Source organism: Aspergillus sydowii, assembly GCF_001890705.1.
Source record: "Aspergillus sydowii CBS 593.65 unplaced genomic scaffold ASPSYscaffold_1, whole genome shotgun sequence".
NCBI lineage: Eukaryota > Fungi > Ascomycota > Eurotiomycetes > Eurotiales > Aspergillaceae > Aspergillus > Aspergillus sydowii.
In genome coordinates, this window is record NW_024467859.1 from 5470013 (window position 1) to 5487124 (window position 17112).

The 17112-nt window shown below is 49.0% G+C and overlaps 7 protein-coding genes across 7 annotated transcripts; 3 read left to right on the forward strand and 4 right to left on the reverse strand.

The window, feature by feature from the left end:
* Nucleotides 1-660: 660 nt before the first annotated feature.
* On the reverse strand, nucleotides 661-1161 carry ASPSYDRAFT_382616 (uncharacterized protein). The gene has a single exon (XM_040845680.1). It carries the CDS (start codon nucleotides 1025-1027, stop codon nucleotides 716-718), a length of 312 nt encoding a protein of 103 aa, XP_040709195.1. The 5' UTR covers nucleotides 1028-1161; the 3' UTR covers nucleotides 661-715.
* An 860-nt stretch (nucleotides 1162-2021) lies between these two features.
* ASPSYDRAFT_40202 (uncharacterized protein) lies at nucleotides 2022-4008 on the reverse strand. Its single transcript, XM_040846033.1, has one exon. It carries the CDS (start codon nucleotides 3802-3804, stop codon nucleotides 2185-2187), a length of 1620 nt encoding a protein of 539 aa, XP_040709196.1. The 5' UTR covers nucleotides 3805-4008; the 3' UTR covers nucleotides 2022-2184.
* A 476-nt stretch (nucleotides 4009-4484) lies between these two features.
* On the forward strand, nucleotides 4485-6713 carry ASPSYDRAFT_54668 (uncharacterized protein; the record flags this gene model as incomplete). Its single annotated transcript, XM_040848892.1, has 3 exons — nucleotides 4485-4645; nucleotides 4730-6405; nucleotides 6469-6713. The coding sequence occupies 3 exons, from the start codon at nucleotides 4485-4487 to the stop codon at nucleotides 6711-6713; spliced, it is 2082 nt and encodes a 693-aa protein (XP_040709197.1).
* Nucleotides 6714-8686: 1973 nt separating this feature from the next.
* Nucleotides 8687-9810, forward strand: ASPSYDRAFT_85365 (uncharacterized protein; the record flags this gene model as incomplete). Its single annotated transcript, XM_040851517.1, has 6 exons — nucleotides 8687-8944; nucleotides 8997-9027; nucleotides 9088-9223; nucleotides 9275-9495; nucleotides 9546-9677; nucleotides 9746-9810. The coding sequence occupies 6 exons, from the start codon at nucleotides 8687-8689 to the stop codon at nucleotides 9808-9810; spliced, it is 843 nt and encodes a 280-aa protein (XP_040709198.1).
* Nucleotides 9811-10473: 663 nt separating this feature from the next.
* ASPSYDRAFT_85366 (uncharacterized protein) lies at nucleotides 10474-12116 on the reverse strand (the record flags this gene model as incomplete). Its single annotated transcript, XM_040851518.1, has 4 exons — nucleotides 10474-11545; nucleotides 11609-11781; nucleotides 11843-12022; nucleotides 12078-12116. The coding sequence occupies 4 exons, from the start codon at nucleotides 12114-12116 to the stop codon at nucleotides 10474-10476; spliced, it is 1464 nt and encodes a 487-aa protein (XP_040709199.1).
* A 1052-nt stretch (nucleotides 12117-13168) lies between these two features.
* Nucleotides 13169-14994, reverse strand: ASPSYDRAFT_40205 (Gfo/Idh/MocA family protein). Its single transcript, XM_040846034.1, has 3 exons — nucleotides 14566-14994; nucleotides 13780-14511; nucleotides 13169-13734 (listed from the first exon to the last, which is right to left on the reverse strand). Exons 1-3 carry the CDS (start codon nucleotides 14628-14630, stop codon nucleotides 13386-13388), a joined length of 1146 nt encoding a protein of 381 aa, XP_040709200.1. The 5' UTR covers nucleotides 14631-14994; the 3' UTR covers nucleotides 13169-13385.
* Nucleotides 14995-16056: 1062 nt separating this feature from the next.
* Nucleotides 16057-16744, forward strand: ASPSYDRAFT_27336 (uncharacterized protein; the record flags this gene model as incomplete). The annotated part of the gene is made up of 2 exons (XM_040844387.1): nucleotides 16057-16183; nucleotides 16281-16744. The coding sequence occupies 2 exons, from the start codon at nucleotides 16057-16059 to the stop codon at nucleotides 16742-16744; spliced, it is 591 nt and encodes a 196-aa protein (XP_040709201.1).
* Between the last annotated feature and the right edge of the window lie 368 nt (nucleotides 16745-17112).

The following is a 17112-nucleotide window of genomic DNA, read 5'->3' on the forward strand; positions in this document are numbered from 1 at the left end:
GGTCTATGTCCGTATCTTCCAAGGTTTCAACAGTTTGCTTTGGTTGCTGTGGAGCAGCCAAAACTGTGAAGTAATCGCGCGGCTGGTTAGTCTCCGTTGTACTCCTTAGGGTTCTCGGAGACTCCTCGTCCGGCAACCAATTAATATCTGATCAACACTATAATGGCACAAACAACAATTACCCAAGGTATATGATACAGCTAATCTCCCTTAAAAGCACCAAGACCCAATTACATGGACCAGGAACGTTTGGAAAGAACAATTGGGTGTGAGGTCTTTCAGAGACAGACATGAATGTGTGTAAAAAGCAGTATATTATTTTGCTTAGTGACCAGCTTTATGCACGCCAAAACCAGAATTATACGCAGAACCATGGGATTTGCCGAAGCCTAGCCGCTGACATACAAGTTGAGAGGAGAAGAGACCTATGGTCGGCGAGAATAGTGAGGGCCTACGCAAAGATAGGGGTCAGACCAGAGAGGTGTAAGAAGGTGTATTTCTCAACTATCTGGTGGGACCCTATTTGCCAGCTGTGAGTGTACGGAACGTCATCCAAACCCAAACCGGTAATGCCATGTCCGCACCATGAACGGTGGGCCCTCCCCACGACAGTATTGACTAACATCGAGCGTAGCGCTAAGGACTGCTGTTATTCTGCATCAACAAGCAGATCGACATTCACTGCCCTTGTGGAAACATGGAAGATAGCCTTCAATCAGCATAAATCCCAATGTCCACGTCCGTCAACTCGCGACCCCGAGCTGATCGGTGTTTTTAGCTGTCCACTAATGGTTGAGCCATTTGCGGTCGTCAAAGTCAAGTGTGAGGCACCAATCTTCCCAGACACGTCTCGGCTACCATTTAATTGTTCCACATCGGAGTATTCCAGCGTGGCGTTGCTGCTGAAGTCCCCTACGGGAGGATTCAAGCTGCCGCTGAAAATATATTGCGTGTTGTTAATGTTAAAACTAGCGCTGAACATTTTGCCAGAGGCTAAGCTCTTCACATAGCCGTTTGCAGTATGCATCTGGTAGTATCATTTGTTAGTCAGAGCCGTTATTTTCGCATTGGATGTACACTACCTTGATATGTGGATATGTCGGTTGGTACCTCGGCCTCTTGACAGATTCTCTCGGAAAGCTTATGAAGTAGAAGGATTGTACAGTAGAGGAAGCAAAAGCTCTCGCATCACATTTAAATACCCCAGACTCACGGGATCTACTAGCACCATTACGTATTCAGCGACATCATCTCTGATCCCCGCCGCGAGTGAGGACTCCTGCCACTGCCAATCGCGGCCTGTCCGGGATGCATGAGAGCAGGTCATCCAGCCAGTCTATAGCTATCTAGGCAGAAGTGGCTCCACTATTTCGATAGCGAGATCAGAAAAACCAGATTTAGTTTGTCGATCCTCAGCCAGCCACTTTATTACAGTGATTTCCATCGGAAACAGGCAGGGCCTCGCAATACAAACACAGAACCGATCCCTCCCCACCTTGGGAGGTTTATAATTTTATTGATGGGCTGTTATTAATATGCTCTACCGTTCCTATGGCCGTCGCCCTTTTATTACTAGGGTTAATATATAATATATACAGCAAAATTACTGAAAGAATAACTATTAATAAGATATATATTATAGATAGTTTATAATTTCAGCCTTTATCTATAGGGCCCTTGGCCCTAGAGGCTGTTGCAAATAGTACATTCCAAGAATTAAGGAATTGTAGTTTCTAGGGGTCTTATATAGAACCTTCCCTGGTGGTGGTTCCCGCGGGCGAATCCAGCCGCCTGCCTCAGCTGACCTGCCCTGGTTAGACTGTCATACAGTTCCTCCTGTAGATCCATCCTGAATAGGAATGTGCGCGGTCTTAGCTGCCGTTGAAGGATTATAAATTTATAATACATAAGATCGTTGGTGGTTGGTTGCCGGAGCTGTTCGGGGATCGGGCGTGGATCGGTAGTTGGTCAGATAGTCGTTACCGAATTAGTTACAGATCCCCAAGGGCTACAGCTTTCCGGTGAAATTCCCATGGCATTAGATTGATATCTAGATTATTATAACCACATGGAATATATTCATCAAAACTGGAAATAGCATGTTATCTATCTAATGTACCACGTCTTCTGGCTCCACCTTGTGTTGAAGAAGAATAGAAAAGACTGGACCAGTCTTTCCTCCAACTACAGCCTGCTGACCATGGATACCTGGGATTTCTGCATCCCAGCGTGTCTCTGGGCCCCTCTCCTCTTAGTCTTGGCCGTAGCGGCGGCCGCCATGCCAGCTCTTCGACCAAAAACAGCGCCTGAAGTCAAACCACTGCCACCGGGGTAGTTGGAGTAGAATAACCCACCCATCATTTCCCCGACACAGTAAACCCCGGGTATGGGCTGGCCTGTGGAAGAGGCGATGAGCTGCGCATTCCGCGAGTCCACCTTTAGACCACCAAAAGTGAAGGTAACACCACATGTCACCTTGACGGCAAGATAAGGGCCCTTATCCAGTGGCAGAGCCCAGTTAGACTTGGCCAAGGCCAGTTGCCTGGTGGATGATTGAGTCGATAGGCCATCCTTAATAGCAGGATCCCATTTTGCTGACGGGTGTTCTCGGCGATGAGCATAGACGGCATCATTGTATTCGCGAAGGGTGTGGATAAACGCTTCCCGGTCTTGCAGTCCTCGGGATTCACACTTGTCGGCTAGTTCCTCCAGAGTATTGGCGGTAATATGTTCGACACGCCCCTCGCGATACTCCTCTGATCGCAGCCAAGGCGTTGTCTGAGAATCCCAGACCTGGAATGCAACCTGTTCGGGCTGTTGGAGAATTGCGCGACCAAACTTGGCATAGGTGTAGTTGCGCATGTCGATTCCCTCATCAACAAAGCGGTGACCATTAATATTTAGCATGAGTCCCAGTGGGTATCCCGACTTTGTGAACTCATTGGAGGCCTCTCGATCACCAGTGGTTGGGTTGGCGTTGGCATCCCAAGCCACGGAATGGCAACCGGACCAGTTACCGACGGGCTGTGCTCCAAGCTGTTGGATGCCCAATTCAAGGACATCGCCGGTGTTGTATGGTGTGCCTCGAACCATTGCAAGATCCCAGCCAGGACCAAGGAACTGACTTCGCATCCGCGCATTCGCCTCAAACCCACCGGCAGCTAGAATTATTGCGCCGGCCTTGATGGTACAGGCCTGGCCATTGGCCTTGGCCGTCACAACGATGCTTCCATCAGCCTCATCGGTCTGGATCCCGGTGAGCGTTGTGGACCAGGAAACCTGGACCCGATGCCGGCTGGCAGCAGCACGATAGTCGGCAATCAGTCCTTTGCCTCCGTCTGCGGTTTTCAGACACAGCCCGCCCCAGAACTTGATTTTGCCGTCGAGCTCGTAAGCTTGTCGATTGAAAGACAACTGAAACCGTATCCCTTCGCTGGCGAGCCACTTGACTGCGGAATTGGAGTCTCCAACGAGGACCTCTGCGAGTCCTGGATCGGATCGACCCATGCAGGTTTTGTCCAGATCGGCCATGAAGGCGTTGGGCGTGTAAGGAGCTAGATCGATCTTCTGGGCTTGCTCGCGCGTAACATTGTTGACCACAGGCAGCAGATCTTCGAGTCCCCCATGGGCTGTCCGGTACGCGCCAGCTGTGAAGTATGAGTTGCCGCCTGCCCATTCCTCAGGGCATTTGTCGATCAACAAGACTCGGTCGGCGCCGGACTGGGCTGCTGAGATAGCTGATGCAAATCCCGCATTCCCACTGCCCACTACCAGGACATCGACTTCTTCCAAAGGCGCGGACATGTCGCGTTTTGTTCGTCAGCGAAAAAAGCTAGAGAGAAGGACTGGGACTTTGCTGGTGCGGATACAGCCTGATAATAGGAGGGACAGATTCCAAAGGTCTGGACAGATGGCATTTCATCGTCGCAGTCATGGTTTTATACAGATCAAGGTGCATTTGGGGCGGAGTATGAGCTCCCGGGCGGGAGGGCCCTGCAAGTTGCCCACAGGCAGTGTAATGGAGGGAGATGGAGGGTTATACTCCGATGCAGGCCCGGAGAGTCATTCTCCGAAGACCCACTTGGATTCAGCCTGCAACACTTCCAATGACCAATCAGCTACCGGTACCAGTGGGAATCACGTGGTGAAACACGTGCCGAATGCCGAATTTCGCTGGTTGTGTGCACTGTGCAGTCTCCCACCGAGTGCCCATGTCGATATTGATATAGATATACATCTTGGGCCCCACCACATCTTAAAACGGGGAATAAGCACGCTTTTACTGTCGAGTTGAGGATCCAACGAGGTGAAGGGTGGCGGGTTGAGCGAGCCGCCGAATGTCGGCTATACCGCGGTCGAAGCCCTGTCATATCCGGAGACACTGGTATGTGCGTTACATGCACGAATGAAGTCAGTCTATATACTCTGATTGAGTTCATGCTTCGGAGGCATTGTGATCAAAGCGGCTAGTCGATATCCGACAAATGACTCCCAAATCCACCACTAGCAGGATCAAGACTCTCGCTAGAGCGTGTCAGTCATGCCGAAGCAAAAAGATTCGGTGTGACACCTCAAGGCCGCGTTGCAGGCCTTGCATCAGTCAGAATAAGGAATGCGTGTATCATTTTGAAACTCCGAGGGAAAGGTACGTCAGAACGGTCTTGCTTTCATCAGCTGTTGTTCCACGGCGAGTCATTTAGTCCACGGGGGTTTTGACGCTGCTATCTAGACCCACGCTTGCTCGAATCAATGCCCTGGAACGGGAGCGGTTTGCCCTGAAGGCCTTTGTGGCAAGACTCAAGGATGCTTCAATGGAAGAGCGAGATCTGATGCTCTCCGCGTCGCACCCTGAAGCTCAATTTGGAGCATCCCAGCCCGCGTCAGAAAAGCAAGGCCCCGACATGCGGGATGGTCTCGTCTCCAGCGAGAATGGCCACGACAGCGGACGGCGGGAAATCCTTGGCGACTTGATTGAGTCGGAAGAAGATGAGCTAGACGTGACGCAGTTCATTTCGATCAATGAGTCTGGAAATCCAGAAACCTTTGGTCCATCATCGGCATTACACGCCCCTCCGTATAGTAGCCAGTCGCCGCGGACGGCGCCGGCCCAAAACTCGGGACTCGAGCACAGAAAAAATGCCCTGATCGCGAATGCTGCTTTACAGCGTCAGGCCGAGCATAATATCGCTGCCCTGCCGGATATCGCTGGCGTACCGACTGACCTGGCGCTACACCTACTGGAGGTGCATTGGGCGCGGCAGCACCATACATTCCTCTTGACGTACCGGCCGGCGGTCATGCGTGATTTACAGCTGAATGGGCCGCACTCTTCCGAATTCCTCTTGCATTCCATATTTGCTTGTTCTAGCAAATTCTCGGAGCATGCGGGGGGTCAACAAACCATGTTCCTCAGTAAATGCGACCAGCTGCTGGCAGAGCAGTCTTTGTTAATGCATCCTACCATCCCTACGGTCGTCGGCCTTTTATTACTAGGGTCGACATACAATGCGCGTGGCGAAACATCAAAAGGATGGTTGTTGACAGGGTATGCGCTACGGATGATTTACGATCTCGGGCTTCACCTTGACCCCCAGGAAACGACTGACAACGCCGAAGAGATTGAAATCAGACGGCGAGTCTTTTGGGGAGCCTTTATATGCGACAAGCTGCAAAGTCTCTACCTCGGGCGGCCGCCGGCTATCAATGTTCGAGACTGCCAGGTTTCCCGCGAATTTCTGGACACCTTTGAGGAAATGGAGGCTTTCACGTCCTCGGCCCCGTTGTCATCTTCCATGTATTCTGTTTCAACCTTCCGGCAGCTATGTTCCTTGTCAAAGATCATGACTGTCATTATTAATAGATTCTACGCGGTGGGAGCAACCTTTTCCAACGCACTTTCGAGTCTGCAGATGGTTGAGTCTGCTCTTCAGAAATGGGAACAGAACCTGCCAACAGAGTTAGACGTGCAATTACATCTGCTCAGCGAAAGTCCAACCAGATATCCGGCTCCGAATGTTTTGAATTTGCATGCGTTATACCAATCACTCATTATTTTGCTCCATCGCCCCTTCATCTCGGATGGCCACTTGCGGGCTGCCACCGTGCCCCTTCGCTCCTGGGGACAATGTACGCTTGCAGCGGGCAAGATATCTGCTGTTGCTAGGTGCTACAAGCAAGCGTACGGCCTTTTCAAAGCCCCCTACATCATGGCCTACTGCATTTACGTGGCTTCCACTATCCATGTTCGCAATGTAGCAAGCGAGGGGGTTGGTGCCCAGCATGCCTCCCTCCTGACTTCCAATCTGGACTATCTCGACGAAATGTGCTCCACCAATCCAGGCGTCAAACGACCTGCAAGCATCATCAGAAAGCTCATATCCGCGAATCATATTGACCTCGGTCTTGGTGAGCTTTTTCCTGCTGATCATCATCGGAGGGGGGAGAAAGAAATTCAACTAACTGCTTCAGACAAAACCGATTCTCCAAGTCAGCCTGCGTCACAGTTCGATTTGGAGTTTATCTTTGGCACTTTTCCCGGTGCAACTGACCTGCTCGGACACGGACACGGACAAGGCCAGGTACCCCACGGCATGGCCCTGGATATTGACAGTATAGTAGACCCATTGTTCGGACTCATGGGTGGGCCTATGATACAAACGACGAATAACCTCCCAGATACTGGCGACATTATGGGGGATGGTCATATTACCTAAAGGCCAAATACTCTATTTATGATACAATATCTTATGGAAGGCCTATCTAGGGTTATTCTACCCTCACTTCTGTCTCACAATTAATCAATCCAAATTATCCGCGGGTTAGGGGGCGAGAGGCCTCAACCCCGCTCAACCCGACCCAATACATGGCTAATATTTCCCTAGGAACAGCAGCATAATTGTATTAGCTGGTTATTAGAGGGTATTGGTACTAAGTCCCCAACGACATAGTATTCGCCGGATTGGCTTCTACCCTATGCTTTTTGTCGATGTGCTCTATATAAACCTGCTGCAGCCAGAATGACTGCCCTGCCCTACTATTCTAACCGTAACCTAATGTAAGACTCGCGAATTACTTAGATATAGTAGCCTGAGGCATACAGCCTGTTAGGGACCCAGGACCCATTGTGGTATGCATGACGAGAGCCGCTGTTGGAGAGGGTCAAGGCGTGCGAAACGGCCTCCGTCCATACTCTCATCCATACCTTACTAGATATCTGCGTAGAAATGGCACGCGGGTTGGCCACACCCTGGAGGCAGGAGCATACCAACGAGACGAGCCCCGACAGTTTTCGGCCCCGCTACTGAGCCACCGGGTCCATGGCCTGTGTATAATTCGTCAAATAGGAACGGACCGAGGTCAGGGCCGCACAGGATCAGCATGTCGGGCTTAAAGCAGTCAGCAGCCAAAACAGGATAGACGGTGCTATGGAGAAGTTTCACGCAACATTAGTCCAGGTCCGAAACCGTGAAGCTTGCCTAGATGACGCTTGCTCAGGAACTCGCCTCTTTCAGAACCTCAACGGCCGTGAAGGTCTCCGAGCCCCCGAGAGTGGGAGAGAGGTCGCCAGTGCATCCTTTTCTTGAAGTTTCGCCAGGATCCAGAAATATGATAGTATTCTTGTGCCACTGTGGTTGCCAACGTACGAATTAATGAGACTTTCACAGTGGGATGCAGGCCAGGCGTGCTTGCGTTCAACATCCTGAAGTTTACCTAAAGAGGGGTTATATCTCACCGCTGATACAACAGGGACAAGTTTTCCCCCATACGCACGACTACGGACGAAAATTTCACCATCGATGTCGAAGAGGTCATGGCCGATGAGTAAAAATAGGGTGTATGTACTGAAGTGTAGAGATTGCCGCTTCAAGCAAGTCCTCCAGATTGAGCCGGGAAGGGTATACACTATCTAGAGAGCGATGGCGACGCCGTTTCTGCGTATTCAATCTAGTGAAACAGGTCCCCTCAATCTTTGGTTTATCGCCTGGCCATATTGAAAATCCATAACTTGGGAAATGGAGTTCCTCCTGGAAGGCCAATACCGTGCAACGGGATGTGACCAAAAGCAGTGTGGAGAACTAAAAATACTACACCGTGCTAGCTTTGATCATGTTGATTGATATGCTAACTTCGCTTATGAGATAGTCCAGGCATCGAGTCGGTGACGGACTCGCACGGGCTGTTATGCATGCCAGACTCGGCTTCTGAACACAGCCATCACACAGCCATCACGCAGGGACTGATGGTGAAGAAACCATGCGTTGCTGGACGGACTTGGTGCAGCATGGCAGGGCTAAGCGCAATATACATCCTAACTTGGAAAAATACCCACATCTAAAATTAAAAATTATGCCTTGCGGGGCAGACTTGGCGCAGCGGGGCAGGGTTAGGCGCAATATACAGCCTAACTTGGCAAATATACTCTGTGCTAAAATATCATATCTAACATTCCATACTTGGATGCTACCTGCTCAGCGATTGATATATTTACTTGGTGTTGGCATACTCTGAGAAATTGGATTTTCAACTTTGCTTACGAACACTAAATTCATCAAGCCAATCTCACCATTATTTGTTGATCTTGACCTTGAGTCTACTTTCAAGCTTTTTTTTTTTTTTTTTTTTGAGCATGCAGTTTTTGCTTATCATAGCATTGGTACTGCTGTCCTGCATAGCCTCTGCCAGTCCTATGCCCACAAATGGCGAGAAGAGAGATGATGACTCCTATGATAAGATATATGAGGCGGCCGAGGAAAAGTACCCCGGAGTGTGGTGGCACTCGGCAAGACGGACCTGCAGCGAAGAGCAATTCACGGCCATATACGAAGCGACATCTAGCGCTATAGGCTTGATTAATGGTATGTTAGAGGGAGTCTATCTCGATGAGGACGTCGGTTTATCCCCGGCATGGAATAAGTTCTTCATGGACGGCAAGATCTGGCAAGCAGTATGACGTCCTGAAACCCCGGGCCATCGGCCATTCTGACAGTAGAGATTAGCAATACCCAGAGGAGTTTTCGTCTATGCTTGGTATGAAGCGGACCTTTCGTTACCACACTTTCAGCTGAACGTGCTAACAGTTCTATTCAGGTCTTTATGACCAGACCAAGTTCTTTATTGAGAATGGACGCACTGAGAAGAAGAATAAAGCCAAACGACAACATAGACTTGCCTATGTCTGTGGAGACGAAACTATGTACAACACTTGCAAGGAGAAGCCCAAAACGTAGGTCACCTTTGCCCGCTCATCCACTACTACTGTTAAACACATACACAGAAAGGCCTATGTCCCCAGGCTTCCAACAAAGATGGAAAACTGTGAGCGATGCTTTTCAGTCGCCTTCTGCGACCCGTTTTTCGAATCGAAACCGGTTGTGGAGATTGTTGATGGAGCTCACTGGCAAGAAAAAGACCTGAATGATCCCCGGCTCGTCTCCCGGGAACACAGCCTCTTTCACGAATGGATGCATGTTGACTTGATGGGACAAGATTGGCACAGTAAGATTCCTTCACTTATAGCATGTCAATTACTTATTCTTTGTTTTTAGTTACGGATCTAAAGGATCGAGATGTCAAGGGTGATGGGTTCAAACATAGTGTCTATGGCGCTGACCTCTGTTCTGACTATGCGTGGAAATATGCCGCGGAGGGAAAGGTGAACTATGAGATCCGAGAGAATGGTGAGTTCCAAATCTACGCAATCCGCTACTTTGGCTTATGATGTGCACAATTTGCTGATTCATTATAGCCGATAACTACGCGTGGGTGCTCAGCTATACTTATTATAACGCGGCCTTTGGATGGGGAATTTAGGGTACATTAAGGGTTTAATGCGGCAGCCAAGGAGCCCAGTCCCACCAGGAGGAAGTCCGGGGACAGGACGAATAGAGCGTCAAAAGAAGCTTTAAGATCTGGTGCACTAACCTGGCCACTCAAGAGAAATGCACGCAACGGAAGAGGAGCAAGTTGCAAAGGAGTAATATTGCGAAGTGTACTTCAAGGCTACTTGTTCGACGAGCGTGCATACCAGAGCCTCGCACAACGGCGTATGCATGGCGAGTTCCGAGGATGTTGCCAGAGAATAGCATTTACTTGTCAAGTGTTTAATGAAACACGTACAGGAGTCACCAGGATGGTCTTTTCAGTGCATAATCGATTACAGAGATATCTCACTGATAGTAGTTAGCGCGCCAGATCTTGCAGAGTGGACTGGGTCCTTAGCTGTATAATCACTAAAACACTGGACTTCCTTTATAGGCCGGCTGTCCGGGCTATCAGCTACTAAAACCACCCTGCTCTGCTGGTTGGGCGGGTAGACAGAGATCCTCTACTCAGTTATTTCTGTTATCCCGTCTAGCTGATATAATCGCCATACTAGGAAACTATTTAATTGATACCTTACCCAATGTTTGGAGCTCTTATATACAGTCTATACTGTCTTATTCAATTATTACCTGTAAGTCTCTCTCTAGGTACTCAGCCAGCCTTGTCACTTGAATTCTGAAACCTGGATCGCGAGTTCGTTGTTGTGCTTGGTGTGGACTGGCAACCGGCCGAGAAGTAGTTGAACTCCGTGCATAGAAAGAATGGTGTCTTGCCTGCAACCATCTGAAGGCTTGTTCGGGCTTCAAAGTCCCCAGGCTGCATGACATACTCTACTCGGCAGTCTTCGAATCCAGCATGCTCTAGAATGGCTTTGCCGTCCACGCGGGGGACACATTTCCCGCACGCAGTCACCCCAAAAACATGCGTTCCGCTTGTTTTGGGTGTCAAGATGAAGCCCATGCGGGTGCAGTGCGTTGCAGACAGCTCCGAGATTCGCGCGTCAATGACCAGCGTGCGTGTGGATTCCAGGACTTCGTGGTGAACTTGATTCGCTCCAACTGTCCAGCCGTTGTACCAGTAGCAATCGACACCAGGCCGCCCGTCACGGAGCGTTCTCATCGTCCAGGTCGGTGCGGAGGGTATTTTCTTGAAGATTGGCACCCCAGCATGGTATTGCATATTATCTTTGCCGAACTTTTCTTCCAATGCCTCTAGAGGAATACTGACATGTACGGGAGACAGCGACGCACTGCCACCGCCGTTGATGACTGGTGTCATTGCCGGAGAACCGAACACTGCAATCTCGAGAGCTTTCGCTGGAAGGATTGGAAGCAGGTTTTGATTGTTCTTGAGCAGCACAATTCCCTCCGCTGCGATCTCGTGAAGGAGTGCCGCCGTGGTTTCGTCCCTCGGGATGTTGGCCTCTGCGGCGTTCTCGTCCCTCATCCCGACCCTTGACGCTAAGGTAATGACGTCTGCTGCCAGGGCGTCGACTTGAGACTCGTCTACTTGGCCTTCCTTCACGGCTTGCAGAAGCCTCTTTGCCCGGAACCGAGCAGGACCTGGAAGTTCAAGGGAGACTCCTGCCAGAACCGATGGGGCGGTTGAGTATACGCCTTCGATGTCTGACACGATAGCTCCTTGGAACTTCCATTCTTTGCGAAGGGGTCCCTGGAGCAGATCTTTGTTTTCAGACATGAAGACACCGTTGACAAGACTGTACCTGCTCATGGAAAGTTAAGTAAATGCTCGGCTCTTGCTGTGCCGTGGAGCAGAGCTGACTTACGAGGTCATAATACACCAAGGTCTCGCGTTCTTCAAGAGAACCTGAAAGGAGTACGCATAGAGCTCGCGGAGGGCCTTCTCGTCCACAATCGAAGAATCCCAGACAGTGTCGGGTCTTCCGTGTAGGCCTCGAAATTCCTGCCGCCTATACAGCGTCGTCAATACCGGGTCTGCCTTTTTACAACGAACGTCAACGCCAGATGCTCTTACCCTAGGGAGACCGATGCAAATTCACCATGGGACCAAGGACGAGACCAATATCCTTAACCTTGCTTTCCCGGCCGATGGTCTGTCCCATTTTAAGCGCTAGGACAGGGTTGAAGGTTGCCCTGACACACGCCGCACATGGAAAACATGTTGCTTTTGTTGAGGCGTGGATGGACTGTCCGCGAACGCCATTGGGCCCATCGCTATACTGTATAGTGTCTTAGCACCAGCGGGATTTCGCATTTCGGTCCTCTGCATCGTACCTTGATCGGCCTGATACCGCAAAGGAAATATCCGCACATGACACGCTACCTAATGCGCAATTGACTCTGGGAAACGGATGCGTGTGGCGTTCAATAAACATCATATGCTTTCAACGTCGAGAAAGAGAGTTTTAGAAGACGGAAAGGGGCCATCAGCGGAAAGACCAGTAGTATCTTGCGTAGATGATGTAGGAAAAGTGGCGGCCTCTGGTGGATTTGTCACTTGCCGTGTCAGTTTATTCTTTGACGCCATGGAGCACCGCAGAAATAATAATAATGATGCTCTCCACATAAGTATCCTGCGTATCCCGCTGTTTCGCGTTCATCTAGGCAGGCTCGATCAGTTGGTCAAGCCAGGCCAGGCTTCCTATTCACTGGGTCCTGTCTTGGCTCACTGTATCAATTTTTTAGACCTCTGCCATCGCGTCCCAATGACTCCATTGGCCATCCAACCACGAGCATCATAGAATTTTATTTGTCCAAATGATATCGGCGTCATCGGGATTGTTCTGCACCTCTAGAGCGCCATGCTACTTAAGCAGAGGAACGTGAGGAAGATGACACAGTTTGGACAGAATAAGATTTCGGATCTTGAGCGGGTGGCGCAGGGAGCTTGAAGAACTCTGGAATACTTGCCATTGCCTTCTACGGCAATAGGTATACGGGAATGGCAGGGGCATTTATTGTAGCGGCTTACACCGAGGGCTGTATATAGACATTGGCATAGCGAGATCCATAATACGTTTATCTTCAATGGAAGGGTTTTGGTCAAAGGATACTTGTCTGGATTTACTATAGCATGTATAGCTCTGTAATCAAGGGATTGCTCTCAGCCCTTCAATTATATATAGACAAGGATTACTCCATTCATACGTTGCAATGGTTTGGACTAATGTTATACCCAGACTCTTACCGATATCCACCTGATCACGGATTCAGTATCTCAGAACTATCCAGCCATGACCTGAAGATAGCCAACGGGTCAATCAAAGCGAACAGCGTGTAGCCACATATCAAATAAGCACTATCAGTGAGATTCACCAAGGTAACCTGGGTTCAACCGGTCCGCCGGGGATATCCAAGAGTAAATACTGCGCGTATAGAATAAGTGTCATTCTTTATATACTAGTCACTACAATACCAGTCCTTTCTATAGATGATTCCACACAAACGCAACGAAAAACGCAAGCAAAGCCAATTTCTTCTTGGTATTCACATGTAACTGCTTTGTCTAATTTCCACTGTAAGGGGTTAGGAGTAGCACTTGGGATCCCTCAGTTCTTGATGTCTGCCTATAGCGTTAAATCTTCATGCCCTCGTGGCTTTCATAAGCATCCCCAAGATCTCGAGGTCCTGTCTAGCATCAGACGGAGTGGTCTTTGGAATCTTCGCCTCCGCGACCCATTGGTACACCTCCTTCAGCTCGAGCATGAAAGGATCTTCGTAGGTCCGCCGAGTGGTGGATTCCCTGTACGATCCGTCCGGTAAGGTCTCCTTGACAACCATCGTTGTTGGCAAGCCTTTGATGAACGGGGAATCTATGCACACCTTGACAGCCTTCGCATCACCAAAGATCTCTATCGAGGCGTCGAATCTTGGGATCTGATCGACACCGGACTCGTATGCGACCACGAAGTTTTGGTACTGAAAAATTGCACTATCATCATTAGACTGGCTAGGATACTGGTTGTCTGAGGTTTACCTCCAAAATGGGGACCCAACAGTGGCGCAAGGCGAGAAACCTACGACACCGTTGGGCATACCCATGATCTCCCGCATGGCACTCAAATCATGGGAGCCCAGGATAGAAAGCATCTCCCACATCATAGCCGTCTCCTTCGTGACGGTGATTCCAAGCTCGGCTTGGAGGGCTTGTTCCATGTCATCAAGTGTTTTCACACGTAGCGCTTCGGAATCCGCCTCACGATAATCGTTGAATGTCCTTGGATACGTTCCGGATTGTGCCACGAAAACAGAATTTGGTCCGATAATATCTCGGACGCGAGCATAACGTATTTGTCCAATGCTTCCGACCTCTTTGACTGCATCGATGAAGGCTGCGGCATATCTCCTCATGTAACCAATGAACACTCTAGCACCACCCGCAGCCTTGTCCGCAGCAATAATACGGTCCGCATCTTGCAAAGTCAGGGCAATTGGCTTCTCGATAAAGACGTATTTGTTGGCTTGCAGCGCGAGCTCTGCGTCGGATGCGTGGAAAGCGTGATTAGTAGCTATCAATACTAGTTCCACTTCCGGCGCATTGCATAGTTCTTCAACGCTTCGGGTAGTCTTGGGCCTCAAGCTACCTGCGACCTTGAGCTGGCTATGTTTTATAGCTTCCTCGGAGACATCGCAAAGGTACGTGACCTGAAAGAGGTGGGATAAGGAATTGAGAGAGGGCACATGGACGACTTGCGTGACCATGCCACATCTACGAACAATTAGCATGCAGTCCGAGTGCTACCTGTCAATAATTCCAACCGACCCTATGATACCAACTTTAATGATACGCCCATCTGGCGCAGCCTCAGTAGGCTTCATGCCGAACATTTTGAAGGTTGAGGAATGCCTCGAGCAAGATCGGAAGCTTCTTTCTTCGTGTATAACTCGACGTGGGACCAAAGAAGATAAGATATAGCTATGCGATGTGCTGCGGGAGGGACAGTTGTACTTTACGGAAGTGGCTTGATGCCAATTCGGAGCAGATCGGGCGAGTTGCGTCGGAGGTAATAGAAGTGGTTTCTTCTCGGCTATCTATGGCAGTGGTTAAGTCTTCTAAGCTATATTATAATGGTTAGAATGATTGTAACTGCATAATTAGTACTAAAAGAGGTACTTGGAGAATTCAAATCTCTGGCTTATTACTATCACCATTATCAAAGCCCAGCTCCCGGGAAACGGGTGTGGGCGCGTCCGACCTTTCGCGCGCAAAGTCCTCCCGCACGGGTTCGAAAAGCAGGCTGATTAGCTCAGACTTGGTCGGAGTTACAGAGGGCAGTGCTCCGCAAGGTGGCTGGCTGGGGCAGGGATCGTCGAGGCCAAAGCATCCGCAGGTCGTTGCTTAACAATAAAGAACAACTTGGGATCGGTTACTTAGAAAACATTTATTTGCATGCAGATGATGAGGCGGCCTTGGTCTCACTTCCGATCAAGTAATTGCCACGTTGACCAACCCCAAAAATCAAAAACATCCTACCTACCTAATTAGTTAGGGAAGTCAATGTGGGGTAATATATCCGCGTTATCTGATCGCTTCTTCGCTAAGCTCCCGAAGGACTTCAACACAGGCCTCATCTGCTAATACCGCCCGCGCTTTATCTTTACGGGCTAATACAACTATATTGATGAAGGTGAATTTCTATGCGATTGCGACTTTACTCCTCGGGCACTATCAATACAGTACAATATATCAGTTAATAATATTATTTAAACTAGCTTTATTAGGTTAGAACTATATATATATATATACTATCTAACCAGCATAAATCACCGTGGAAAGCTGCTCACACACGCCAGGACTTCTGCTAAGTCCTTTACTAGAAATTTGAGAAGTTGGCAGCTGAGCTCCTCGGGGTCTCTAGTGTCCTTGCAAGTACGTGAAGAAACACATAGTCAGACTCAGAAGGGGCCTCACTTTTGTTCGTGCCAGGATGTTGCCCTGTCAGGGCGAGGTTGACATAATGCCGGGAAAATTCCTGAATTTCAGGACAATCTTTTCGAAATCTTGCCGGAGAGTAGAGAAAGTACAGATCCATCAACCAGCTTCTTAGTACGACCACGGCATTGGCTCGGTCGAAAGACTTGCCAAAGGACAAACCGTCGGGTAAGAATCTGGCGCAGCTGTGCCAGGTTCTAAGCTCTGGTTTCCTTTCGACGAAAGAATCTGGGAACTGACACTCTGCCCGAAAGGAAATTCGGTGGCGGAGTCAAGGGTTAAATTGAAAAACATGGGTCCTAAATATCAAGTCAGCCGGCCATGTCTCGCTCGACTAGACATGAAAAGAAGGAACAAACATCCGTTTCCCACGCTCGCGCTTCAGAAACAACACCGCAAGAACATATATCCAGTTCTCTCTCACCCTGTTTCTATACTCCCGGACTATGTAAGTACAGAGTAGGCCCTTAAAATAACCCTCCTGGTAGTGTATTTTCTATTTATTATACAAGCCCTCACAATCCTTCTTATCTAACTCTCTATAGGGCCGGTATCATTCATAACCAACAGCAGAGTAGAAGTCAGCCAGGGTGGTAGTAATCCCAATATTGCGGTAACCAAGGACCAGATTCATGTAATTATACTGTCCAAGTCCACAACGGCCCTCTATGAGCTGTATATACTGGTCAAGAATAACCCCTCCTCGCATCACACTTTCCAAATTAGTAATAACTTCATCCGTCGCATCGGCTGCTCCAACAGGTTAGATCTGGCTGGCATGCCCTCTGCCACAGAACTATTAGGGAAAGTGCTATCAGTATTTAGTTCAGGCAATTTTTATCCCTGGGTAGAGTCGCCGCTTTCGGCGGGCTCATCAAGTCAGCATCAGAGTAGAGAACAGGCGGCGAGTACAAGCGGAAGCAGCAGCCGCACGACAAGGATACAGAATATAATAAAAAGGGGACCTGATTATACAGTTTCTAAGGAATATTATAAGTATCAGCAGTAACTGTTCACCTTTAATCCAGTATCATTCTTGGTTAATACATAACATAACAAGCTGTTATTGTAAGCTTCAGTCTATCATCAGTTGGTTAGACTATAATTACAAGTAGGTCTCGTCCGTTGGGCTGCACCACGAAAGCAGAAGATCCATACAATAGGGGAGTTAAATCTTATTTACACCCCAAACAAAGCTGAATACCACTTGCAGTCATCGCTGGGAAACCGGTTCCAAAGCCTATTCAATAAAATTCGGAGTAATTGCCTATTAATGTCATTAGAAGGATCAGCATCAGTTTTTCGTTTCATAAAACCTGTCCTATGCTTGATAAGCATGGTTATTTAGTAAATGATTGGCTAGCCAAGTGTCGTCCG

Bases quoted from the DNA above. Each gene is read 5' to 3' on its own strand.
- ASPSYDRAFT_382616 (XM_040845680.1), bottom strand. From the start codon at position 1,027: ATGCATACTGCAAACGGCTATGTGAAGAGCTTAGCCTCTGGCAAAATG.
- ASPSYDRAFT_40202 (XM_040846033.1), bottom strand. From the start codon at position 3,804: ATGTCCGCGCCTTTGGAAGAAGTCGATGTCCTGGTAGTGGGCAGTGGG.
- ASPSYDRAFT_40205 (XM_040846034.1), bottom strand. From the start codon at position 14,630: ATGTTCGGCATGAAGCCTACTGAGGCTGCGCCAGATGGGCGTATCATT. The intron at 14,512-14,565 runs GTCGGTTGGAAT...AATTGTTCGTAG, and splicing joins ATTAAAGTTGGTATCATAGG to ATGTGGCATGGTCACGCAAG. The intron at 13,735-13,779 runs GTAAACCTCAGA...TAATGATGATAG, and splicing joins GTTGGGTCCCCATTTTGGAG to TGCAATTTTTCAGTACCAAA.